Source organism: Hippopotamus amphibius, chromosome X (assembly GCF_030028045.1).
Source record: "Hippopotamus amphibius kiboko isolate mHipAmp2 chromosome X, mHipAmp2.hap2, whole genome shotgun sequence".
NCBI lineage: Eukaryota > Metazoa > Chordata > Mammalia > Artiodactyla > Hippopotamidae > Hippopotamus > Hippopotamus amphibius.
In genome coordinates this window covers 28381620-28409513 of record NC_080203.1, presented here as the reverse complement: position 1 = coordinate 28409513, position 27894 = coordinate 28381620, and the positions used below count along the sequence as shown (strand labels likewise).

The window sequence follows — 27894 nt, the reverse complement described above, 5'->3', positions numbered from 1 at the left end:
GTGGTACACATGTTACATTTAAAATAAAATGCCTTTCCATGAAAAAATAAAAAGAAAACTAAAAGCAAGAGGGAAATGAGACTGCAGGGGAATAATACCCAGAAGCCTTTAAATGTTTACAATTTTGACCTAATTTTTTTTCCTGTGATCCATATGACACCCTTCCTTTTCCATCGCTCATCTACTGGATGGGGGCTGAGTGACCAGGACTGTTGTGTCCATGTCTTTAGGGACCCTTCAGCAAGCCCCATGATTCAAACTTCCCATCCTAGAGGACGAGAGGTGGCCAGGTCCAAGTGTTGGTTATCAGTGGAGATTTCCAATTAGGATGACCTAGGTTGTTGTTAAGAAGAATTTCTTAGGAAAAAAAATGGGACAGAAGTAGTAGCCTAGGAGCTGGAAACTCCTACCCTTTAGAGAGAAGCTCACTCCTAATTTCCTTTAACTGCCCTTACCTCCCTTTCTCTTTCCTTCTTTTACCTGCTGGGTCTTGGGTGATCAGGGCTGCTGTGTGAATGCTTTTACAGAGGCTTCAGAGAACCTCTTATCTGGAATGTCCCTCCCTGGAAGAATTTAGGTGAACATCCCTAAGTACTAGTCAGCATGGAAAAACAAAAGCAATAGAACCGAGAAAGAAGTAGGGGCACAAGAAATTTCATAAGGAGAAAGAAAACAATAGGACAGAAGTCAGAGATTGCTCGGGGGCTTGAAATCTCCTGCCAACATGACAGAAGCTGTCCTACCAGCCCTTTCCATAACTTTCCCCCATTTAACCTACAGGGCTTTAGGTGCAGGACAGCAGTTTCAGTGTTTTTACAGACGCTTCCAGGAATGGCAAGCTTCAAAATTCCCTAGTCTACAGGACAGTAGGTAGACAAATACGAGAGCTGGGCTTCACATGGGGAAGTTCAAGTATTAAAATATGGTTGGTATTTACAATAGCCAAGAGACAGAAGCATCTTAAATGTCCATCAACAGATGAATGGATAAAGAAGATGTGGTACATCTATACAATGGAATATTACTCAGCCATAAAAAAGAATGAAATAATGCCCATTTGCAACAACATGGATGGACCTAGAGATTATCATACTAAGTGAAGCAAGCCAGAGAAGGACAAATATTATATGATATCACTTATATGTGGAATCTAAAGAAATAATTCAAAAGAACTTATTTACAAAGCAGAAAGACCCACAGACATAGAAAAACTTATGGTTACCAATGGGGAAACGGGGAGAGGGATAAATTAGGAGTTTGGGATTAACATATACGCACTACTATATATAAAATAGATAACCAACAAGGACCTACTGTATAGCACAGGGAACTATACAAACTATAGGTTTGTAATAACCTGTAAAGGAAAAGAATCTGAAAAAGAATATGGGCAAGAGAAATGTCCCTTAAAATGAGAAGGCGCAGAATGAGAAATTGCAGCAAGAGCTTTGAGCTCTTGGCCGCTAGCCAAAGCTCTCTCCTGCTATCACATTACCCCTCGCTTTCCTCCCTCTTGGTCCTTTTCCATGCCTTTTACTATTAGGCAGCTGCACTTTGTTACTGCTTTTCAGAGGCTTCAGGGAGCCTCATGCATCAAAGTTCCCAACTTAGAGGACCTTAGCTGGGTAGATGTGAACCCAGGCACCAGGAACAGCTCAAAATGAAGAGGACGTAAATGCTATCAGGAAGAGGAATGTATTTTATTTTTTAAGCTCTTTATTGGAATATAATTGCTTTACACTGTTGTGCCAGTTTTTGCTGGACAACAAAGTGAATCAGCTGTATTTATACATATATCCCCATCTCCCCTCCCTCCCGCGACTCCCTCCCACCCTCCCTATCCCAGCCCTCTAAGTCATCACCCATCATTGAGTTGATCTCCCTGTTTTATGCAGCAGCTTCCCACTAGCTATCTGTTTTACATTTGGTAGTGTATATATGTCTATGCTACTCTCTCACTTCGTCCCAGCTTCCCCTTCACCCCCCACACTGTATCCTCAAGTCTGTTCTCTACATCTGCATCTTTATTCTTGCCCTGTGACTGGGTTCATCAGTACCATTTTTTTAGATGCCATATATGTGAGTTAGCATACGGTATTTGTTTTCTCTTTCTGGCTTACTTCACTCTGTATGACAGACTCTGGGTCCATCCACCTCACCACAAATCTCTCAATTTCATTCCTTTTTATGGCTGAGTAATATTCCATTGTATATATGTGCCACATCTCTATCCATTCATCTGTTGATGGGCATTTAGGTTGCTTCCATGTCCTGGCTATTGTAAATAGTGCTGCAATGAACATTGTGGTACATGTTTCCTTTTGGATTATGGTTTTCTCTGGGTATATGCTCAGGAGTTGGATTGATGGGTCATATGGTAGTTCTATTTTTAGTTTTTGAAGGAACTTCCATACTGTTTTCCATAGTGGCTGTACTAATTTGAGGAATGTATTTTAAAACTGGTGCAGAGGGAAAGGACAAACCATGGGTCGGGAAATTCCTGCCCTTTAGCAGGAAGCACTTTTCTAATGTACCACTCCCTATTCCTTACCCCGTTCCCTTTCCCTATTTTACCTGCTAGGACTGGGCATTGGGCAACAAATGCAATTGCATCCATTTCTTTTTTTTTTAATTTTAATTTTTTTTTGGCTGTGTTGGGTCTTCGTTGCTGCACACAGGCTTTCTCTAGTTGTGGCAAACATGGGCTTCTCATTGCGGTGGCTTCTCTTATTGTGAAGCATGGGCTCTAGATGCACAGGCTTCAGTAGTTGCGGTGCTTGGGCTTAGTTGCTCCGTGGCATGTGGGATCTTCCTGGGCCAGGGATCGAACCTGTGTCCCCTGCACTGGCAGGTGCATTCTTAACCAATGTGCCACCAGTGATGTCCAGCATTCATTGCCTTACAGAGGCATTAGGGAGACCAGGGGTTCAACCTTCCCCACGCAGGAGACTCATTGAATGGCCAGCCCCAAGTACCCGTATGGCAGGATGATGCCTCCTGGGAGTAAGTGGAGGTGATTGGTGAGGGGAATTTGAGCTGGAAGCATCCTTTTAGTATATCTACCACGGAGGGTTAATGAGAGCTTATCTTTCTAGAAAAGAGTAGTATAGTAAACATTTATAACCAGACTGAAGTGCTGGCTCTTTAGGCCTTAAAGAAAGAAGTGAGATGACTGCGATCTTTTCTCCTTCCCTCCTTTTGTTAATTCTGCAATGCCATTGCCATTTTCACATGCTATGGCTATTAGGTAAACAGAAGTGTGATGCACGAGGTAGGTAGTAGGAACGTTCCAATTCCCAAGCAGGAGAGAAATGCTTTCCAGCCCAGAGGCCTGATGGCCCAGCCTTCATCCGCACCATCGGTTACAGAGGCAGTTGATCAATTTTCTCATCCATGCAAGCCGTGGGCATTGATAAGACTCATACAGGGTTAAGCTGGTGTGGGGAACTGTTAACAAGGTAGTAGAGTTTTTCCCAACAGATTATTTGTAATGCTAAGAGGAACCATTCCTTCTTTCTAACCTCCTTTGGGGTGCCACCATCTCCCAAATAGAAGTGTGGATCCCGATTGCTACAGAAAAGAGAACCCTAGCCTCCCCCCGCCTTGCTGAAGAGTAATTGCTCTTTTATGGAGACCAGATCAGTTTTGGTAAGGCTAGTGTCTGATATTTTTCCACTCTGTTCCACTAGGACCCTTGCTGTTACCATGGATACCTCTTCCAGTGGCACTTATGGGATGCAGCATATTATGCATTATATCAGGACCTCCCACCTTGAACCACTTTGTACTGGCTTTTTTGTCTTCCCAGGCAATTACTGGGCTTGCCCTTCTGCCAGTCCAGAAATTAACAAGGACTAGTTAAAACTATTTATCTTTAAGGCTTCCCTTTTATTCTAAAATCTTTGATTACAAAACACAGCTGGACCCTACCTTAAGTAATCTATGTACCAGAAAATTCACAACTGACAAAAGCAATAAATAGTAATTACATCAGAAACATATTCTTTCCTGGAAAACAGAGATCCCCCTAGTGCATTTTGGTGTTTACAGATCATTAACTGCTTGTCAGAGAAACCTAAGAGGAGGGCTTTCAGAAATAAACATAAAACAGCCCATGCATCAATAGAGAAATAAAATTTGATTTTCAAGAATGAATCTCGGAGAGGGTGGGGGGGGACTCGAGGGGGAGGGGGAGTCAAGGAAGGGAGGGAATACGGGGATATGTGTATAAAAACAGTTGATTGAACTTGATGTACCCCCAAAAAAATAAAAAATAAAAAATAAAAAATAAGAATGAATCTAATTCATGGCACAGCTTTTTCTAGGAATTTATCTGTCACATGATGGAAGGCATGCTGTTATGTTGGCAGAGCAGCACAAACCAAGGAAAGGAAAGTTCAAAGGCATTGGAAAGCTTATTGAGGTTGAGCCAATCTACATAGGTACGGTTACAGCATTCCAGAAGTCTGGTAGCTAGTCTTGGAGTCTTCCTTACAAACATCAGTCATTTTTCAATAATGTGAGCCCATGTCTTCCTAACGCTGTATTATATATTCAGCATGTTGCATGTTGCCAACACAGAAATGACGAGAAACTTTCAAAGCTCTGCATTCCCTGATTTTGTGTTTAAATTTGTAACCTTAATGTTGCATTAATGGCCTATTTTGCATATCCGTTTGATTGTACCATCTTAAAAATTCATTTAAACCTGGGGAGGACAGCATGACTCCTACCTGCTTCTCATTAATGACATCCTTTTCGGTGAGTGAATAATGAATGACCTGGATAGAAATCAGTCGAAATGCAGATTGCCATTAGGTGGAGAAAGGGGAGGAAATCTACTTTGTCCACCACACCAACAAGCAATTTCAAGGCCGAAGGTAAAGAAAGCAGGCCTTAAAAAGAGATGACTGTCTAGGAGGGTTCTTAATTAAATAGTCCCTTGTCTTTACGTGTAGGACTGTGACAGAAAAGTCCTTCTGATGGAAATTAAAATTTGCGAATGACTTTTAAAATCTTGGGTTAATAGAAAGAAGCCATTTAATTATGAAGAAGAAAACCAGATAACTCTTAGCCACAGATTATCCTTGAGAGCTCTGAAAAATCACGCGGATCTACATAAGCATTCTTAATTTGTTGCATTAACTGCTGTTTGTGGCACCCTGGTGAGGATGGCGGTCAGGGAAATAGTGAGCAGTAAGCAGTCCTGCTGCCATTGTTTGATCAGAGTTGGAATAGAAGGCAAGCTGGAGAGTCTTAAAGGAATATACAGAACTTTTTTTTAACTGGAAAGATTTTTTCTTTTTTTTTTTAAATTGAAGTATCGTTGATTTACAATATTATGTTAGTTTCAGGTGTACAGCATAGTGATTCAGTATTTTTACAGATTATACACCATTAAAAGTTAGTACAAGATAGTGGCTATGATTCTCTGTGTTGTACAATACATCCTTGTTGTTTATCTATTTTATATGTAGTAGTTTGTTTCTCTTAATCCCACACCCCGTCTTGTCCATCCCTCCCTTCCCTCTCCCCACTAGTAAACACTAGTTTGCTCTCTGTCTCTGTGAATCTGTTTCTGTTTTATATACCTTCATTCGTATCATTTTTTAGATTCCACATATAAGTGATAGCTTATGGTATTTGTCTTTCTCTGACTTACTTCACTTAGTCTGATAATCTCTAGGTTCATCTGTGTTGCTGCAAATGGCATTATTTCATTTTTTATGGCTGAGTAGTACTCTATTGTATATATAATATATACTACATCTTTATCCATTCATCTGCTGGTAGACAGTTTGGGTTGCCTGGCTATCGTAAATAGTACTGCTGTGAACATTTTGGGTGCGTGTATCTTTTTGAATTACTGTTTCCATTTTAAGGAAATACATAATCATTGGCCTGTTGACTTTTCTGAAATAGCAACAAATAATAACAGTCTTGCCTCAGATACAGAGGGCCTGTTTTTAAGTTACCCTATTTCTTTGGTAATAAGGTCCTGGGGACTTAAGAGAAATGCGTTTCAAACTAACAACCGCTAATAAGTCATCCCACAGGCCACAGATTTCACAGGTTCTAGAAAATACGTGAAATTTGAAAATGCAAACTAGGCTCTCCATTTCCCTTTACTCTTTTAATTCCTTTAGGATTCAATAGGGCTTCCTTCTGCAGTTTGACTATTGGTCTATACTGAATAGAAGTTCAAGTCTGTCAGAAACTCAAGTCAAATGAAATAATTGTTAGATTAAGTTTACTTTAGAGAGTCTTCTTATTTTGGTTTTGTTTCTGTTCGATAGTCGCAGTAAATACACAGGCCTGAAAATAAAACAACCTCGTTTTATAGATGATTTTTTAAAAACAACTTTGCTGCAGCTCATGATTCTGTTTCCTGTTTTTTTTTCCTAAGGGAGTTTGATTTACAAATAGGCAATTTGGCAGCATTGGTTTCAGTGTGGGGCTTTGGAATAGCTTGGTTCAAGCCCCTGGTCACTATATGACAGTAACCAAGCTGAATGACTGTAACTTTCAACCTAATTCCCCCAATCTTACCTCCGTACCAAATGCTGATCCCATCCTTCCTTTGGTGACTCAGAAAAGGCAAATTTATATCTGTGACCTTATGGAACTATAACATAGTTAGAAAATGCTAGGCAAAGGCATTTGGAATGAGAATTGACAAAGTTATTTGGAACTTTTAGAGGACAGCATCTCTGGAGATTCTACCTCTTTCAATTTTGATTATGTTCAATCCTTCAACCCACCTATCAGAGCTGACACAGGGAAGTACTATTTTTCAAAAACCAGGGGAAATTGTGAATGTCGTCACCTGCCTGCCCACTGCTGTTGGAAATCTTCCCTTGGAAAGGAGAATCAGAGATGGGGGTCCAAACAACTTAATGTAGCAATTCACAGAGCCAGAAAGAGAAAAATCAGCCTGGGTGGAAATTTAGGGAGCATACTCTATTTTTTGCACAAATATTTCCTTGTATAATGATCTGGTCTTTTGAAGAAAAGTATGGTTCTCAGACAGCAATAACAAGAATATTCTTTCATGGTGTACGTAGACCCAGGAGTTCATTTATTTCCAATTTGGCACAAATAGGATAAATTTAAAGGAAACAGTTCCTACGTACGCCTAAGGGATTTTTGTCCACGCAAATAATACAGCTTACCTTTTTTCCAGAGAGGCTTTCCATAAACACAGGCTGGGTAAACTATCCCAGAGCTACAGATTAGCCCTGAATAGAGTGGGAGTTATTCCCCCTCCTCCCCTACCCCTCAACCTAGGCTATAGCCAACCCCTCCAACTGGTGCAGGCAGGACTTCCATTGCATGCAGCCATCACTTCAATCATCAGGGAAAATAAGAAAAATAGTGTGAAGCAGGCAAAATAGTTCTCAGTGCCCCTTCCCTGCCTTTTGGTACCTCGCTGCCTTCTCCTTTACTTAAGCTGTAGACCTGCACTATACAATATGGTGCCCACCACCCACATGTGACTATTTAAATTTAAAGTGATTAGAATTAAATTTAGAATTCTGTTGCTTGGTGGCATTAGCCAGATTCCAAGTGTTCAACAGACACGTGTAGCCAGAAGCTACCATATTGGATGGCACATAGACTATTTCAGAAAGTGCTACTGGACAGGGTTTCTGACTGTTAGTTCCCTTAGCTTCTTGAGCATAAGGACTGTCTTCCAATATCTTCATCGCCTACAGTAATGGGGATACAACAGTGCCTAATACAACTACTGAATGGGGGAGAAACTTTACTAAGTTTCTAACTTAATTTTCTTAACTAAATAACTCAGTGCTTACTATGTTGTCAAGAGCTATGCTCAATTCATTATAAGCAATCTCTCATTTCATCATTGCAAGAACACTGTGAGGTAGGTCCTATTACCACCCTCATTTTGCAGTTGACGAAACTGAGACTCAATGAGGTTAAATTATTTGCCCAAAGGCACACAGCTAATAAGAACCAAAGCCAGGTCTTTATAACTTCAGAACCTATGCTTTTTTTTTTTTTTTTAGGTTTTAGTTTTTTGTTTTTTTAAGCTCTTTATTGGAATATAATTGCTTTACACTGTTGTGCCAGTTTAGAACTTATGCTCTTAACCACCGCTCTATGTACCTAATGAAAACACATCACTGAAAATTTCACTATAGACCAGCAAGCCTCTTGCAGAACAAGTGGTGCCTGGGTGGCTTCTCCATAGCACTCATGCTGACCAGGGCAGAATAAAGACAGGTTGGAATCAAGGCCTGAGCATGAAGAATACGGGTGTAAAGAAGTATGTTGATTTGTGTTTGAGTGTGGGTATCAAGTCAAGTGGCTATCTGATTACTTCTCTAAATTAGATTACAGTAAATTAGCAGTTTTATCTGCCATTTTGCATATGGGAACCATTGCCTTGGTCCCCAGTGGTGAAGATTAGTGAAACCTAATCATTTTGTGAAGTCACCTCCACATGCTGCACTTACCGGAAGGTCCTCTAACTTGAGTTTCCATACCACAGAGTTTGTGCCAGCACATGCAAATGCCAGAAAATCAATTTTCCTGCAGCTTTCACAGTCAGTGTGCTTGCCAGATAAAACCCCAGCCAGCCATGTTTTTTAATCAGCATAGCGCCTTTAGAAATATGACTTACTGGAAGACTCCTTACAGAGCAAGAAGGAAAAGACTTCAATCTTGTACCCAACTGTTCAAAATTGAGAGCCACAGGAAAGGGTGAAATGTGATTATATTGAAATTGAACATTTTAGTAGCCCCATTTGGCCTTAAAAGCTATTCTCTGCTAAGTACCTAGTGAATTAGCTTTGATTCTAGTCTGTGCCTCAGTCCCACTGACAGCATATAAACTGGCACCGTCCTTCTGCCCATCCACATGTGCCCATGCCCTCATCTGCCCCCTGACTTATCAGGGTGGCACCTCATCTTGCCTGCCCGCCCCAAGAACTATCTTGAGTCTCCTTCCCTCCAGTAGTCCTCTGGCAGAAATTCTCTAACAAACCGCATCATACAAACGTGGTAGTAATGGGTTGTGTAACCCTTCCTTTCGCCATGATAGCATAATCTAATTTATTGAGGATTTACCACATGCCAGGGACTGTGATGAGTGCTTTATATAAATCATCTCATTTAATATTCTATCCCCATTTCAGAGGTAATTATTAGACTCTTAGAGAAATTTAAGTAATTTGTCCAAGTCAAACAAGGCATGATCTCTGGTGGTAGGATTTAGGGCCTTGTGACAGGCTAGTGGAGTATTGTATAGGTGCCTTTTACCTCATAGAGTATTGCACAGGCTTCAAAGTTGAGCCAAAGAAGATTAAGGCTATATAAAATCATGTCAAAATGACAGGTCAAAGAAGTAAACCTCAATCAATTCACTGGCAGTTTGGTTCATGTCAGCCTAGCAATTTCTCCACTGGAAGGCAGTATGGAGTCGTAGAAAAAGCATAGGCTTTGGAAGCCAACATACTTAGATTTGAGTACTAATTCTGCCTCTTCGCATCTTTGCAACTTTGGAATCACCACTTTATTTCTCTAAGCTGTGAAAGGAGGGTGGAAGGGAGACCAATGTAATTAAGAATATAGACTTTGGTGGCAAATGACCTAGGTTTAAATCTCAGATAATATTTTCAGATAATTTATTCATTCAATTAATATTTATTGAGTATATTCAGTGACAGCCCTTGTGCAACAGACTCCTTGCACTCATTGCAGTGGATGAGACCAAAAACAAAAACTATGTAAATAACATGTTTCAGTTGGTGTTAAGTAAAATGAAAACAAAAACAAAAACAAAAACCCAACAACTAGCAGGTAAGAAGACAAAATGTTGGGAGTGCTATTTCATCTCAGCTGATGGAGGAAAACCTCTCTGCTGAAGTGACATTTGACTGGACACCTGAATGAAGTGAGGGAGCCAGCCACCAAACATGAGGTGGAATGGGTTGGGGACAAATGCCTTCAAGATGTAACAGCATGAGCAAAGGCCCCGACATGGGAATGTGCTTGGTAGCTTTAAGGCTAAAGGCCCATGTGGCAGGAGAGAAGTGAGGGGGAAACAGTGGTAAGATATGAGAGCAGCAAAGACAACCTAGAGCCCATTGTGTTGGGTTTCTAAACCCTAGTAAGGACTTCGGATTTTATTCTGTATTTGATAGGAAGTCATTTGCAGGGCTACGAGCAGAGGAATGACATAATCCAATTTATGTGCAAAAGGATCCTGCAGTCTGCTAGGTGAGGGGGAGAGTTGAGGAGCAGGGAGACTACTTAGAAACGAATGCAAGATTTCAAGTGAAAAATGACTGGTGTGGACTAGGATGAAGGTAGTAAGAAGAGGTTGGATTTTGAATACAGTTTGAAGATTGTGCTGACAGGCTGTGGAATGGGCGACCAAAGAGAAAAGTCAAGGATGACTGCAAAGATTTCGGTCTGCACAACTGGAAGAATTGGATGGTAGCGCCATTTTCTCTGATGGGGAACCCTGGAGGAGTAGCAAGCAGGGGTGGGGAAGAATCAAGAGCTACATTTTGGCCACACTAACTTGGAGATGCCTATGAGAGATCCAAATGGGGATGTCCGGTGAACAGTTGGGTAAATAAGCCTGGAATTTAAAGAGGTCAAGGCTAGAAATTTTACCAGCTGTATCGTCTAGAACCAGTAAATTAACTTCTATAAGCATCAGTTACCTCGCCAATAAAATGAGGATTATATTTGTTTCACAAGGTCATTTTAAGGATTCTCAATAATGTATGTAAAGTGTGAAGCACTGTTCCTGGTACACATAAGTGCTTAATAAATGGTAGTTTTCATTGCAAACAACTGGCAGCTAGTTGTTGCTGTTGCAGAATCTTTGTTGATTATTCTAAACCCAGATTGAATATTAGAATCACCTAGGAAGCTTTTCTTTTCAATGTTGGCCCCACTTCAGGCCAATTAAATCAGAATCACAAGAGCAGTGATCAGTAGCATCCTAGGTATATATTACCTAGAGATAGAGAATAGATGAGCTAGCTTTAAGAAAACTCTTCAGATTAGTTCCAGCTCACCTTTTGGGAAACTAACTCTCCCAAAAAACACTAAGTGGAAAATTTGGGCTCTTCCTGATATCCCTGAACAAAATTGCTTCTTTTTTTTCCATTTCTCTTTTCCCCTTGGTATGAAAATAATTCTTGCTCTAAGAACCTGGAAGCAACAGCCACTGCGGAAACTCAAGATATTGCAATTCCAGGATAGACTTTTTTTCTCCTTAATAGAAGAGGATTTGTTCCTCTCATTTCCTAGGCTCTGCATTGTCAGGTTTGGCCTCTGCATTACAATTTGATTCAAGAATAATAGGAGTATTGAACTTCTCTTTTAAATATCTCACTGATAGAAAATAAAAACACAGTTGGAAAGTGAAAGCCAATTGGTCAAGGGTGATAGGCCCTGGATTGCTGAAGATGAAATTTCATTGACAAATAGAACTTCAGCAGGCTGAGGGAAGTGACCCTAGAGTGTTCATTAGTGATGGCAGCCCTAGAGCCAATCCATTGCTTGGAATTTGAGGCTTTGCTCTAATTAGTAGTAAAGGGATATAGCAGGCACACATTCTCTGTAGCCATAGATTCTGCAATCGAAAGGTGAGGGTATGTAGTTAGCAAGTTCAGCTTTTCAACACATACGCACCCACCTCTCCCTTAACCAGTTGATATGTCCACCATTTAGGCTATTATTCCTTTAGCTACGCTTCGCTTTTGCTAAAATGCAAGTTCTCCCGCAAGGGGATCACACTTTCGGTTGTCTTCCATCATTTACTCCTCGGTGGAAATGTTTCTGATCCTTTTCTGTGAGCAGGGTAGGGTAGGAGGAGGGCATCTTGTACCTGGTAAGGTAAATGGGGAAGAGGTGGTACTGCTCAGGTGGGGAAGTGAAAAATGAAGTGTATCAGGAACAATAAAAGCTGATTCAGTCTTGCTTGATAACAGCCCTAGTAGTCCATATTTATATATTTTCATTCTCAAAATAAAGAGAAAAAAATAATTTGTTGACATCTTTTAAAAAGTAGGGCTTTCATCTGAGTTAAGGTGGAGACATCCTGGTCTCCAATCTGACATTTCTTTTTTTTTTTTTTTTTATTATTATTTTATTTTATTTTTTTGGGGGGTACACCAGGTTCAATCAACTGTTTTTATACACATATCCCCATATTCCCTCCCTTCCTTGACGCCCCCCCCCGATTCCCCCCCACCCTCCCTGCCCCAGTCCTCTAAGGCATCTTCCATCCTCGAGTTGGACTCCCTTTGTTATACAACAACTTCCCACTGACTATTTTACAGTTGGTAGTATATATATGTCTGTACTACTCTCCCGCTTCTTCTCAGTTTCCCCTTCATCCCCCGCCCCCTCCCATACCTCGAGTTCTCCAGTCCATTCCCTGTATCTGCTTCCCTGTTCTTGTCACTGAGTTCATCAGTACCATTTTTAGATTCCGTATATGTGAGTTAGCATACAATATTTGTCTTTCTCTTTCTGACTTACTTCACTCTGTATGACAGATTGTAGTTCTATCCACCTCATTACATATAGCTCCATCTCATCCCTTTTTATAGCTGAGTAATATTCCATTGTATATATATGCCACACCTTCTGTATCCATTCATTTGTTGATGGGCATTTAGGTTGCTTCCATGTCCTGGCTATTGTAAAGAGTGCTGCAATAAACATTATGGTACAAGTTTCTTTTGGGATTATGGTTTTCTTTGGGTATATGCCCAGGAGTGGGATGACTGGGTCATAGGGTAGTTCTATTTGTAGTTTTTTAAGGAACCTCCAAATTGTTTTCCATAGTGGCTGTACCAACTTACAGTCCCACCAACAGTGCAGGAGAGTTCCCTTTTCTCCACACCCTCTCCAACATTTGTTGTTTCCAGACTTTGTGATGATGGCCATTCTGACTGGTGTGAGGTGATACCTCATTGTGGCTTTGACTTGCATTTCTCTGATGATGAGTGATGTTGAGCATCTTTTCATGTGTTTGTTGGCCATCTGGATGTCTTCTTTGGAGAAATGTCTATTTAGGTCTTCTGCCCATTTGTGGATTGGGTTATTTGCTTTTTTGGTATGAAGCTGCATGAGCTGCTTGTATATTTTGGAGGTTAATCCTTTGTCCGTTGTTTCATAGGCAATTATTTTTTCCCATTCTGAGGGTTGCCTTTTAGTCTTGTTTATGGTTTCTTTTGCTGTGCAAAAGCTTTTAAGTTTCATGAGGTCCCATTCGTTTATTCTTGATTTTATTTCCATGATTCTAGGAGGTGGGTCAAAAAGGATGTTGCTTTGATGTATGTCAAAGAGTGTTCTGCCTATGTTTTCCTCTAGGAGTTTGATAGTGTCTGGCCTTATATGTAGGTCTTTAATCCATTTGGAGTTTATTTTTGTGTATGGTGTTAGGAAGTGTTCTAATTTCATTCTTTTACATGTTGCTGTCCAATTTTCCCAGCACCACTTATTGAAGAGGCTGTCTTTTTTCCATTGTATACTCGTGCCTCCTTTGTCAAAGATAAGGTGCCCATATGTGTTTGGGCTTACTTCTGAGTTCTCTATTCTGTTCCATTGATCTTCCTTTCTATTTTTGTGCCAGTACCATACTGTCTTGATCACTATGGCCTTGTAGTATAGTTTGAAGTCAGGAAGCCTGATTCCACCAACTCCATTTTTCCTTCTCAAGATTGCTTTGGCTATTCGGGGTCTTTTGCGTTTCCATACAAATCGTAAGATTTCTTGCTCTAGTTCTGTGAAAAATGCCATTGGTAATCTGATCGGGATTGCATTAAATCTGTAAATTGCTTTGGGTAGTACAGTCATTTTCACGATGTTGATTCTTCCAATCCAGGAACATGGTATATCCCTCCATCTGTTTATGTCATCTTTGATTTCTTTCATCAATGTCTTAAAGTTTTCTGCATACAGATCTTTTGCCTCCTTAGGCAGGTTTATTCCTAGGTATTTTATTCTTTTGGTTGCAATGGTGAATGGGAGAGTTTCCTTAATTTCTCTTTCTGCTCTTCCGTTGTTCGTGTATAGGAATGCAAGAGATTTCTGTGCATTAATTTTGTATCCTGCTACTTGACTAAACTCATCAATGAGTGCTAGCAGTTTTCTGGTAGAGTCTTTAGGGTTTTCTATATATAGTATCATGTCATCTGCAAAGAGTGATAATTTTACTTCTTCTTTTCCAATTTGGATTCCTTTAATTTCTTTTTCTTCTCTGATTGCTGTGGCTAACACTTCCAAAACTATGTTGAATAACAGTGGTGAGAGTGGACACCCTTGTCTTGTTCCTGTTCTTAGAGGGAATTCTTCCAGTTTTTCTCCATTGAGAACAATGTTGGCTTTTGGTTTGTCATATATGGCTTTTATGATGTTGAGGTAATTTCCTTCTATGCCCATTTTCTGGAGAGCTTTTATCATAAATGGATGTTGAACTTTGTCAAAAGCTTTTTCTGCATCTATTGAAATGATCATATGGTTTTTATCCTTCAATTTGTTGATATGATGTATCACGTTGATTGATTTGCGTATATTGAAGAATCCTTGCATCCCAGGGATAAACCCCACTTGATCGTGGTGTATGATTTTTTTAATGTGCTGTTGCAGTCTGTTAGCTAGTATTTTGTTGAGGATTTTTGCATCTATATTCATCAGTGATATTGGTCTGTAGTTTTCTTTTTTTGTGACATCTTTGCCTGGTTTTGGTATCAGGGTGATGGTAGCCTCATAGAATGAGTTTGGGAGTGCTCCGCCTTCTGCAATATTTTGGAAGAGTTTGAGAAGGATAGGTGTTAACTCTTCTCGAAATGTTTGATAGAATTCGCCTGTGAATCCATCTGGTCCTGGGCTTTTGTGTGTTGGGAGATTTTTAATCACTGCCTCAATTTCTGTACTTGTGATTGGTCTGTTCATGGTTTCTATTTCTTCCTGGTTCAGTCTTGGAAGATTGTATTTTTCTAAGAATGTATCCATTTCTTGCAGGTTATCCAATTGATTGGCATATAGTTGCTTGTAGTAGTCTCTCATGATGTTTTGTATTTCTGAGGTGTCCGTTGTGACTTCTCCTTTTTCATTTCTAATTCTGTTGATTTGCATCTTCTCCCTTTTTTTCTTGATGAGTCTGGCTAATGGTTTATCAATTTTGTTAATCTTCTCAAAGAACCAGCTTTTAGTTTTATTTATTTTTCTTATGGTTTCTTTCCTTTCTTTTTCATTTATTTCTGCTCTGATCTTTACGATTTCTTTCCTTCTGCTCACTTTGGGGTTTCTTTGTTCTTCTTTCTCTAGTTGTTTGAGGTGTAAGGTTAGGTTGTTTATTCGATCATTTTCTTGTTTCTTAAGGTAGGACTGTATTGCTATAAACTTCCCTCTTAGAACTGCTTTTGCTGCGTCCCATAGGTTTTGGGTTGTTGTGTTTTCGTTGTCATTTGTTTCTAGATACTTTTTGATTTCCTCTTTGATTTCTGTAGTGATTCCTTGGTTGTTTAAGAGTGAATTGTTTAGCCTCCATGTGTTTGTATTTTTTGCAGTTTTTTTCCTGTAATTGATATCTAGTCTCATGGCGTTGTGGTCTGAGAAGATGCTTGATATGATTTCAATTTTCTTGAATTTACCGAGGCTTGATTTGTGACCCAAGATGTGATCTATCCTGGAAAATGTTCCGTGTGCACTTGAGAAGAAAGTGTAGTCTGTCGTTTTTGGATGGAATGTCCTATAAATATCAATTAAGTCGAGATGGTCTAATGTGTCATTTAAAGCTTGTGTGTCTTTATTGATTTTCTGTTTGGATGATCTGTCCATTGATGTAAGTGGGGTGTTCAAGTCTCCCACTATAATTGTGTTACTGTCGATGTCCCCTTTTATAGCTGTTAGCATTTGCCTTATGTATTGAGGTGCTCCTATATTGGGGGCATAGATATTTACCATTGTGATATGTTCTTCTTGGATGGATCCCTTGATCATTATGTAGTGCCCTTCCTTGTCTCTTTTAATAGTCTTTACTTTCAAGTCTAATTTGTCTGATATGAGTATTGCTACTCCAGCTTTCTTTTGACTTCCATTTGCATGGAATATCTTTTTCCATCCCTTCACTTTCAGTCTATATGTATCCCTTGGTCTGAAGTGGGTTTCTTGTAGGCAGCATATAGAAGGGTCTTGTTTTTGTATCCATTCAGCCAGTCTGTGTCTTTTGGTTGGAGCATTTAATCCATTTACATTTAAAGTGATTATTGACATGTGTGTTCCAATGACCATTTTCTGAATTGTTTTGGGTTTGTATTTGTAGGTGTTTTCCTTTTCTTGTGTTTCCTACTTAGAGAAGTTCCTTTAGCACTTGTTGTAAGGCTGGTTTGGTGGTGCTGAATTCTCTTAACTTTTGCTTGTCTGGAAAGCTTTTGATTTCTCCCTCAAATCTGAATGAGATTCTTGCTGGGTAAAGTATTCTTGGCTGTAGGTTTCTCTCTTTCAGGACTTTCAGTATATCCTGCCATTCCCTTCTGGCCTGCAGAGTTTCTGTAGAAAGGTCAGCTGTTATCCTGATGAGTTTTCCCTTATATGTTGTTTGTTGCTTTTCTCTTGCTGCTTTTAATATTTTTTCTTTGTGTTGAATTGTCGTTAGTTTGATTAATATGTGCCTTGGTGTATTTCTCCTTGGGTTTATTCTGTATGGGACTCTCTGTGCTTCTTGGACTTGGTTAATTATTTCCTTTCCCATGTTGGGGAAGTTTTCCACTAGAACCTCTTCAAATATTTTCACAGACCCTTTCTTGTTTTCTTCTTCTTCTGGGATGCCTATAATTCGAATGTTGGTACGTTTAAGGTTATCACTGAGGTCTCTGAGGCTGTCTTCTAGTCTTTTTATTTTTTTATCTTTTTCCTGCTCTGTGGCGTTTATTTCTTCCATTCTATCTTCCAACTCACTTATTCGTTCTTCTGCCTCAGTCATTCTGCTGGTTAGAGCATCTAGAGTATTTTTAATTTCAGTTATTTTGTTATCCATTGCTGTTTGTTTTTCTGAGTTCTTATGAACTGTTTCTTGTACTTTCTCTAATTTGTTATCGAGATTTTGTATCATTTTTACTATCATTACTCTAAATTCTTTTTCAGGCATTTTTCCTATTTCCTCCTCATTTATTTGGTCTTGTGGGTTTTTTTCCTGCTCCTTTGCCTGCATGGTGTTTCTTTGTTTCCTCATGGTTGTCCAAGCTTTTGGGGTTGCTTGTCCTGGTGATAGAGGTGTTTATAGAAGACTGTCCAAGCCTCAGACTAATGTCCAAGTATTGGATTAGACGAATATTCAGTCGGCTATGTCAGGTTCTCTCTCCGCAGCCCTTTCCGGTGTCCGAGGCCGTCTGCTGGTGTTCAGCTGGTTCTCTGTGGGAATGACTGTGTCCTTCCGTGCATTCCCAATGCATCTGTGGAGAGGGATGCACTCCACGTCTCTCTACTTCGCCGCCATCTTTTTCTCTCCAATCTGACATTTCAAGGAGGTATTAATAGAGATATCATGCCCCTTGAAATTATACTAAAGTATAGACACCATTTCAAACAGAATTTATGTGGATTTGGTCCAGCCCCAGCATACAATTTACAACCACCACCTGACCCACCTGGGAAGAGTGTACTGTTTGTGAGCACAGACACCGGAGCTTGCGTGAGTGAGTTCGCAGCTCCTGTACCTACTAGCTGTATGGCTTCGGGCAAGTTAATTTCTCTGTACCTCTATTTCTGCACTTTGAAAATGGGATAATAATATCTGTTTCATGAAGTTGTCATGAGTATTACATGAAATAATGCATGTAAAACCCCTAAAACAGAGCCTAGAACAAATTATGGGCTCGATTAAATGTTAATTATTATTGTTTTGCCCACTTAATATTGGCTCCATCAACACCCATAAAGCAGGGTTTCTCAATCGTAGTGCTACTGACATTTGGAGCATTGTTGGTTGACCATTAATCAGTGTCGGTTGTGGGGGTGTCTTGTGCATTGCAGGATGTGTAACAGCATCCCTGGCTTCTAACTGCTAGATACCAGTAGCACCTCCTCTCCTGAAGTTATGACAGTTAAAAAAAAATGTCTCCAGATATTGCCAAGTGTCTCCTTTGAGGCAAAATCATTACTGATTGAGAGGCTCAGGGGTAGAGGATACTGTGTCCCTTCCTCTATTCCCTCAGAATAGAGCAATAGAACCTTAGAACCACTTTCTCCAAGTTTGTTGACTCTGGCTTTCAAAGTCATATAGCCACTGATGCTACTACTTTCAACCCATTGGACTTTTCTTAGCCTGACCAGACAAGAGAAGCAGAAGACAAATCAGGCTAGTAATCTGACTTTGCATGCCAGGGAGGGACACTAGGAAGGTGACCGGGAGCTGATCTGGGATTTCACCTGCACCTTTGGAAAGGAGACACCTGAAATAATATTCCTTGAGGTAGAAGGAACCCTGTCCCTGGACTTTAGAGCACAGCGTGAAAATGTCAGGCAAAGGCACTTAGGATGTATACTTGATGCTTGTTAGCAAAACTCAAATGTGCAGGCAAATGCTGAACTCGCCTGCACTGAAGTTATCTAAAAGCCCAGCCCCCAGAATAACTCAGCCAGGATCATAACACACCAAGAGAAAAACGAAGAACAGAAACCAGTACTCCATTCCCTTCCTCTCCTGCTTTCACTAAAACATAGCGCGGCCACTGATTGAGGCAAAAGGAAACTGACAAGCAGTCTGAATGTTTACAAAGGTGCGAACCGAAGTGAAGGAAATAAGGACAATGAAATTGGGGTTTCAGTCATGCTTTAGAAATGAAATCATTTCCTATATGCCTTGCTCCAAGTCAACATGGAAACCATTTCCTTTGTTTCAGGGAAAAACTGTGTAAAATGCAATGATTCGTTTTCCCAAATGTGCCTCATCAGAGCTACTGATTTCTTTAAAACATGTGTCAGGTGCATTTGGCAAGCCAGATGTGCTCTTCCTCTTCGGCCCCAAATTGCTTTGATCCCTTCACGTGGTGACGTGTGGACACCAGGGGCCTGTAGCAAGGTTACAGTGTGTGACAAGAATGTTCACTTATTCCACTGCCTCAGTGGGAAGAGACTGCAGTTAATTTACAATTTGCCCCAACTTAAAAAAAAGAAAGAAAAAAATAGAAGAAATAAACGTTTTTGAAGGTGAGTTGCTCTCTTTCACTAGAAAGGATGTAGCCAGTGTTAGAGCTGAAGAGGCTGGGCTTGTAGTGGAAAAATTGTGTAGCCTTGAATTCAGCAGACTTGGATGGGGTCTCCCCTCTGTTGCTCGCTCACTGTGTGACCTGGGGCAAGTTATTGAGCCAGTGGCAATCTCCGAAGTTGCATATAGGAGGCCCTTCAGGGTGGCATTATGGTTGGGATCTATCTGGAGACTATGTTTGCATAGCAAACACACAGTTTTACCCAGACTTGTTTGTTTGGTGACTTTGGGGTGGATTGGTGGAAAAGAGCAGGTAGGCTAAAAGCCCTCTGTGGCCCCTCTCAACATCGCCAGTATGCACGATACAAACTAGAATCTGCAGACAGAGACCCAAAGCCACCTTTTTAAAAATTTTGTACCACCTAGTAATGCCACCTGAACCTTTATTAAAAGCAGAAAATTCAGAGGGGACTAAAGAATTCAGAAGAAAACACAGAATACAATTTTTAACGATATTCTTTTAATTAAAGGTATAATCTAGAGAAGAAATTGACCAAATTGTGAAGCAATAAATAGTCCACAATAAAGTTAGAGAAGGCAAAAATGAGTGAGAGGAAGGCATTTTTGTTGGAAACTCTCACTATTTTCCCCTTTCTTAGTGTCCTGTTCATAGGGCTGGTCTTCTCCAGCCCCTAGAAGACACTTTATACGATACCAGGAAACCCACTCTCCTTTTGGGGACATGTATCCTCTATTCAAATAAAAATAAATATCTTTTCAAATAAAAAATATTCAAATAAAAAATACCCTTGCTCAAGGGTAACAGAAGCCCTTATAATATCAGTGAACACCTCCATGAGGACCAAGACTACTGATAATCAAAAAAGGGGAAAGAGGTACAGGATGGGTAAGGAAGAAAGGCTGAAATCAGGGGAGACAGAGGCTGAGAATCCAAAACTAAATCTAGCCTCTTTTTGACATGTCTCTACAAGGTTAGTCTTATACATACAGTGATGCAAATGGACAGGCATGATGGCAACAGCGGCCAAGAAAAATTAATAATACACAAAGCTAGACCATTCCCCTTTGAAAAACAATGGGGTATGAAGTACCTACAACCATCTTCCCCTTACCTTTCTTTCATTCTGCCCTCTCAAATTATTCACTCAGAACACATTGTACACATTTAGGGCATAAAGATGTCACACACACCAATACTATCTTTGCAAATTATATAATACTTTGCCTGCAAGCTGACAGTAACAATACCATAAAGTGAATTAGCAATTATGCCTCTATTGACAATTAAGCTTTCAATTTATTGGTCTGTTTTGTGAATGCAGTTAATTCTCAACTATCAATATATCTAAATATGCCTGTTGAACCCTGTCAAAGTGAAAAATTGTGCTCATGTCCAGAGACCATGGGAAGAAATGGTCTCATTGTTGTTTGTGCTAATGCCACTATATCAAGCATATTGTGGTCAATTCTGGGGGCCACATTTGAGGAAGGACTTCAAAAAATTAAATATATATATGTATATATGTATATATATATGTATATATGTATATATATGTGTGTGTATATGTGTGTGTATATGTGTGTACATATATGTATATGTGTGTGTGTGTATATATATATATATATATATATATATATATCTGGGAGATGGTGACCAGAAGGGGAAGGGAATGACTGGAATTCACGTCGTACAAGTAACAAGTGAAGCCCCTTAAAATATTTAGCTTGTATAAGAGACAGTTAAAAGGTGACATGGTAGTCATAGTCTTCAAGCTGTACATCATGTGGAAAAGAAAGCATATTTTATTCCGTATCACTTCAGAGGGCAGAATTAGGACCAGTGGGTGGAACTACAATTTTAATATTCATTCATTCCCCTGAGACATAGTAAAAATTTCCTACATGCCAGGCATTATGCTAGACACTGGGAATACAGAGACAAAAAAAGACATAATCCCTACTCTGAAGAAGCTCAGAGTCCACTGGGGATGACCATTACCAAGCAGTAAAGTCAGTGCTACATACAATGGAGAAGTGGAAGCAGAGAGGAGAGATTGCCCAACTCAAGCAAAAGGCAGAAGTAGGACTGGAGGGAAGAGAGGCTCTCATGAGAGAGGTCAGCCCAACAAAAAGAACTTTCTATCAACTTGAACTGTCCCACCATGGAGTAAGCTACGTATCCTGAGCCTCTTGTGAGCAAGGGAGTGCCTGACCACTAGAGGCATTTGAGCAGAGAAGCCATTGCAACACTGGGTGAGAGGCTGAACCAGATGGTTTTTAAGGTCCCTCCTATCTCTAAAAATGTGTTACTCTACTGACTCCAACTGGATGTCCTACTGACCAAGTGAATATTCTAATTTAACTCTCAAGGAAGCAGAAAATTTCATTCACCAGGTCTCCCTGATAGCAGTGTTCTGGTTAAGGATTTTAATGTATGAACTTCAACTAAACCACAAAACATAAATTTAAAAGGAAATCTGCCATTGTACCCATTTCTCCTCCACCAACAAAAGTTTTAAAATCCAAATCAAATGACAATGATGTCTGGTGATGGCAGAGCAGGGGCATTATATGTCTGGAGATCCAAATATGTCACTAATACCTGCACATGTAATTCTCTCTATAAAATGAAGCAATGATTCTGTAAATGTGGGACTGAAGTTATTTACAGTACTATTAAATTCCGCCACTAAAACAAATTATGCTATCTGTACTATAAAAAATGCATTGTTTTTCCATACTTCCTGTGTGTCAGGCACTGTTCAAAGTGAGATGCTTGTATTAACTCATGTAATTTCTCCCAATAAACCTTTGAAGTAGGCACTTTCTAAAAAGATCATCCCATTTTATGGGTGAGGAAATTGAGACACGTTGGGGCCAGATCATTTATGCACTAGGCAAGTGAGATTATAACACAAGCAGTGCGACTCTGTACTCTCAACAACTGCACTATACAGTTACCTCGTGTTGACCTGGGTCTACAGAGGGACACTTTTATGCACAGTGACAAGGAACAACCAACACCACTGCAAAGAAAGCCAAGGGCTGAGTGGTGGGCTGAGAGCCCTCACTAATGACTTGCTTCCATGCACCAGCGCCACAGGGTCTGAGATCCAAATTCTTAGCTCAACAAGAAAGCAAATGTCTCCATATCATTGACCTTCATGATCTATCACAAAGAGTCGGAACAGTGACTGTGGAATCCATGGATATTAGAGCACTACTTTATCTACTGTTTCAGGTTCATCTGTTCCACACCCATTCATGTAGTTCTCTTTTTTGATTTCTAGCAGCTCTAGGAATTTCTTGTGGCATCTCTACATAACCATTGTTTATTCCTTCTTTGGTACAAAATGGTGCTCTGTGGGATGAAATAAATGAATCGTGGCAGGCTGGAGAAAAATGAACTTGCTGTTACACATCCTGCCCATAATTTTTAAAATTTCTCCCAGATAATTGAGCTAAGATCCAACCCCTTTTACTGCCTTCAATATTTCAGCCAAAATAAGACAGACTGCAAAAAAAAAAAAAAAAAAGCTAGTGATTTTTTTTCTTCTTTTTTCCTCAATGTTATACTGTCTCTTAAACACTAGTTAGGAAGATAAACATTTTGGCTTAATTTTTCTCACTGATGAGCCATTTCTTTTCCCCCTTTCTAACCTCCTTCAGAAATCAGTCATCAACCAGGACCCAATCATTTCTGCCACTAACTTTTCATTTACTGCATTCATTAATATCTGTTGCATGTACACCACACACATTTCAAGTACCCACTTCAAGTACTGCCATTTATTCTCCTAGAAATGCATCATTACCTAAAGGAATAAACCTTTTAACCTGTATCAGTAATCAAAGAGCTCAAGTAAATGATGAAGTAAATGAGTCCAAATCATAACACACTCAGATCAAAATTCATGGACCCCTTTGCCCTTGCCTTATAAATTTATCTTTGGAAGCAATGGCCTATTTGCAAATTGTGTAAGAGACAAATTGTTCTAACCTCCTCTCCCTTTCACTCAGATTTGACTGGGCCAAGAAGAAGAACACAAAATGCCTCTTTGTAAGGGAACAAAGGTACATACCCACCGTAGTGCTGTCTATAATAGCAAAAAATTGGAACTGGCCTAAGAGTCCTTCAGGAAGGGATTGGGTAAATATAGTATGATATATTCATAGATTACAATGCTATGCAGCCATTACAAAGGAGAAGAAGTAAAAAGAGATGCAAGGGAATGATAAAGGCCAAATTCAGTAGAGAGGTTACTTTCTGCCCGGAAGGAGAGGTATGCAATTACGGAGGGATACGTAGGCAGACTTCAACTAACTTCATGATATTTTATTTCTTAAGTTTTGTGGCAGGTACACAGGTGTTCTTAACATAATTTTTTATATCTTTCTGTGCATCTGAATTATTTACTACTTTGAAAAATTCTTTGAGCAAATGTCTAGGAAATTTCTACTGAAATAAAGTCATTGAGAATATTTCATTGTGATGCTTAGAAATTGTTTCATGTGTCAGATAAGGATAATGTAATGTGAAATGAGCATAAATGTCAATGGATGAGATTTCATTTCAGTCTTAGAAGGTCTTGATTGTTAGGAGGAAAGTTATTAGTGTGGGCATCAAAGGCAGGCTAAGTGGCAAAAAACCAAACAAACCATGGATTATAAAACATATATCCTGAAGGGTTTAGCTGAGAGAGATCCAACGATCTTTTTTTTAAAATTAACTTTCAGGGACTTCCTAGGTGGCGCAGTGGTTAAGAATCCGCCTGCCAATGCAGAGGACATGGGTTTGATCCCTGCTCCAGGAAGATCTCACATGCCACGGAGCAACTAAGCCCATGTGCCAAAAAAAACAAAACAAAAATTAAAAAAAATAAAAAAATAAAATTAACTTTCATTGGAGTATAGTTGATTTACAATGTTGTGTTAGTTTTAGGTGTACAGTAAAATGATTCAGTTATACATATACATATATCCACTTTTTTTTAGATTCTTTTCCCGTATAGGCCATTACAGAGTACTGAGTTCCCTGTGCTATACAGCAGGTTCTTATTAGTTATCTGTTTTATATACAGTAGTGTGTATATGTCCATGCCAATCTCCCAACTTATCCCTCCCCTGCTTTCCCCCTTGCTAACCATAAGTTTGTTTTTTAATGAACCTATTTACAAAGAGAGAAAGATCCAATGATCTTTAGAGTAACTTCAGCTCTAGAATTCTACAGTGCTATAAAATTAGTGCTGATAGCCATTTTCACCAACTTTCTGGTATCTTTGACCAAGAATCTGGTTGTCACCCTGATCAGGCCTAAGGTTCAGTTATTAAATATATCCTGAGTGCCCACCATGCATCGAGCATTGTGCCGGCTTCCAAGAGGGCTACCAAAATGAAACAGGCATGGACGTGTCCTCAAAATCACCCAGGAACATGGGGAAGACAGACCCATAGCCAACTCACCTTAATGCAATTTAGTAAAAGCTCTATAGCCAACATATGAGCAAAGCACTCTGGGAGAAAGCTGAGGAAGCACTTCTGTGGGGACAGAGGAGAGTCAAGAAAGGTTTCACAGAAGACACGATATTCACTCTGGACCTTGTAGGATGAACAGGGATAATTCAGGCAGAAGCAAAAGCATAACCAGAGGCAGAAGACATGCAAATGTGTGGCATATTTCAGTGACTGGCTCCCAGGAGAGTAGTCAAGATCATAAAGACTCTTGAATATCAGACCTAAGAGTTTGGATTTTGGCCTGTACGTAGTAGGGAACTACCAGGGAATTTTAAAGAATGGAGTAACTTGATTGGATTGACGTTTGGAAGGATCACTGGAGGATACACTGAAGAGAGAGATGAGGCTGGGAGACCAGTTAGGAGGCAATGGCGTCTAGACCAAAAACTGAGGAGAGCCTCCCCTAGGGCAATGGTAATGAGAATGAAAAGAAGCCAAAAGGACAGACCCCACAGGCATTTCTGTGTTAGAATAAACCAAGGCATAACGAGAAGCTGAAGAAGGAATAAAAACCACACTTTCTAGCTTAGATGTTAGGTAGTTTGCTGATGGATTTAGAAGGAGAGCCAGGCTATACAGGGAAGACAGTAAGTTTGGTTTGTAAATGTTTGATCTGAAAGTGTCTCTAGGCCCATCAGGTGAAGATGTCCGTCGGCAAGGCTTGTTTGCTATCTCCCCAAAACATATCTTGAATCCAACATTTTCCCTCTGCCTTCATTGCTCCCAGCCTAGTCCAGGTCACAACCATCTCTCCCCGGGATCATTAGGATAGCCCCCTAACCCATCTCCTTGCTTCCACTCTGGCCCACCTCACAGTCTAGTCTCCATACAGCAGCTAGAGTAATGCTTTACATTTTTAAATCTGATCTTACCACACCCCTCCTCAAATCCTCCAATAGTTTCCTATCACATGTAGCGCAAATCCAAACTTTTTACCACGACCTACAGGGCCCTACAAGATCTGACCTCTGATTATCCTTCTCAGCTCTTTTCCTACCATTCTCCCTTTTGTTCGTTCGGCTTCAGCCACATTGGCTTTTTCCCTGTTCTTTATGCAAATCAAGTATATTTCATCTCAGTGAATAGTTTCAGTGACTCAGTGAGGATCTAATTGCCATAAACACGATGCTTAATTTCTGTGGCACTAGTTCTGGGAGTTCAAATCATTCTGGAATTATTTGAGCAGGTCCAAGCAAGCCTCGAGAAAGATACAATGCAGCTGGCCAAAGTCCAGAGAAGAGCAGGTAAATAAACAATCCAAAAAGCTGAGGTAGAGGCCAGAAAACCCCATAAAAGGACACTTGAAACCATGGCCTATGTTTATAGTTTTTACCAGGCTATCTCACTTCTGGTCAAAGATTCTTTTGAATTTTTCTCTAGGGTTTTCATTCCTAAGGATGTAGCTCCCAACTCAATTGTAAGTCATGGGGTCGCTGAGACCATGCTTCCTTTATATTCTCCGCAATGCCTAACATAGAGCTGTAAGTATTTAGTACATGTTGTAAGGACCACCTGAATTGAGATGAAATTTAATGGAGTTAAATTTAAAAAGCCAAGGATGAGGGAAACTTGGCATGGTAGAAAGAACCAACAGTTTGGGGGTTTGACCTCAACCTGAGTTGAGGCAGGGACTCTCATATTCTTCACACCCCCCAGGAGAGTGGTTTGTATATAGCAGGTGCTCAATAAGTATTTGTTGAAAGAACGGATGAAAGGCTAAATATGTTAATGAAAACTCAAGCAGTATTGATAGAAAATGCTCCAATGGCAGGAAGCAGTTTTTCTTTTCATTCTGTCCTTGTCATATAACGGGGATGCCACGTTTATTTCTAGAGACTCCAATTTAAGAGAGACACCACTAGCTAGAATCCCATGGGAGAAACACCAGAATAGTGAGGGTTCCAGGAAGAGTGTTAGACATCAGTGGAGTTTAATGTGATGAAGAGATGAAGAGGGGGCATAAGAACAACCTTGCAGTGTCTGAAGGAATATCATGAGAAAGAAGGAACAGAATTGCTTTGTATACCTCTAGCGGAGAGTGGTAAAGGGTAGGAGTAACAGAGAGACAAATTTCAGCTCAGAATAAGGAAGTACTTTCTTACAATAATTAATGCCCCGTGCTGGAGTAGGCTTACCAAGATGGTTGCACACTCCCTTCCAATGGCCTTTTGTTTTTTTCAGGCAGGTAAAGGGTAATCACATAGCAGGATACTGTAGGAATGATTTCTGAATTGAGAGAAAGGTTGAACTAAGAAAGTGTTTTTCAAAGTATTGCCACCCATTATTGGAGCCATAAAATCAACTTGAGTGGGTCCCGACCAGCATTTTTCTAAGTGAATTCGAATAGAATAGAAAATATAAGAGAGCATCACACATAGCAAAGATGAGGGCGGTTCTGAGAAACCTATTTCAGAACCATGGTTACATGTGTATGAATGTACTTACTGGGTTGCAGGGTAACGTGCTTTTCTCACCGTGGATGGCAATCAAACATATCTGAAAATCACTGCGCGGAGGCCTCTTCCCGTTTTAATACCTGGTAGCGCTAAGAATTCTTATCTCTGTTACAGAGATCCAAAATTGCTGTCTATGAGAAAATGTGGTCTTACATGAAATCAGCAGAGCCATCTGTGTTTACCAAAACAACAGCAGACGGAGTGGCCCGAGTGCGGAAGTCCAAGGGAAAGTTCGCCTTCCTGCTGGAGTCAACCATGAATGAGTACATTGAGCAGAGAAAACCGTGTGATACGATGAAAGTTGGTGGAAATCTGGATTCCAAAGGCTATGGTGTGGCAACCCCTAAAGGCTCAGCATTAAGGTGGGTGGAATAATATAACAATATCCGTGTTGTTATAGTATTCCACCTACCCTGATGCATTTTGTTGTCATTTTCTTTCTTGTGGATTTTGAGGTAACTTTTAAAAGTTTAAAATCTACAATATTCCATGGAGTTAAATAAGACGGTAAATTATGGTTTCCTCTATTTAATGCATCCATTTTTTTTTTAATGTTCTCTCTCTGTGTTGTCCTCTCTGACTGTTTGTTGCTGTTTTAATTTTACAGTTCAACGGCTTTTTCAATTTAAATGGTAAAAGCCAAGTTATGCTGCCATATGTGACGAATGTTAATTGCATGGATGTGGTGTTCTTGTTACT

At 40.0% G+C, this 27894-nt stretch overlaps 1 protein-coding gene across 1 annotated transcript in view; it reads left to right on the top strand.

Moving 5' to 3' along the window:
* GRIA3 (glutamate ionotropic receptor AMPA type subunit 3) overlaps nucleotides 1-27894 on the top strand; it is a 284919-nt gene that overhangs the window by 232556 nt on the left and 24469 nt on the right. Inside the window, exon 13 of the mRNA XM_057718466.1 lies at nucleotides 27310-27557. Within this exon, the coding sequence (XP_057574449.1) occupies nucleotides 27310-27557 (248 nt within the window). The remainder of the gene's footprint in view (nucleotides 1-27309; nucleotides 27558-27894) is intronic.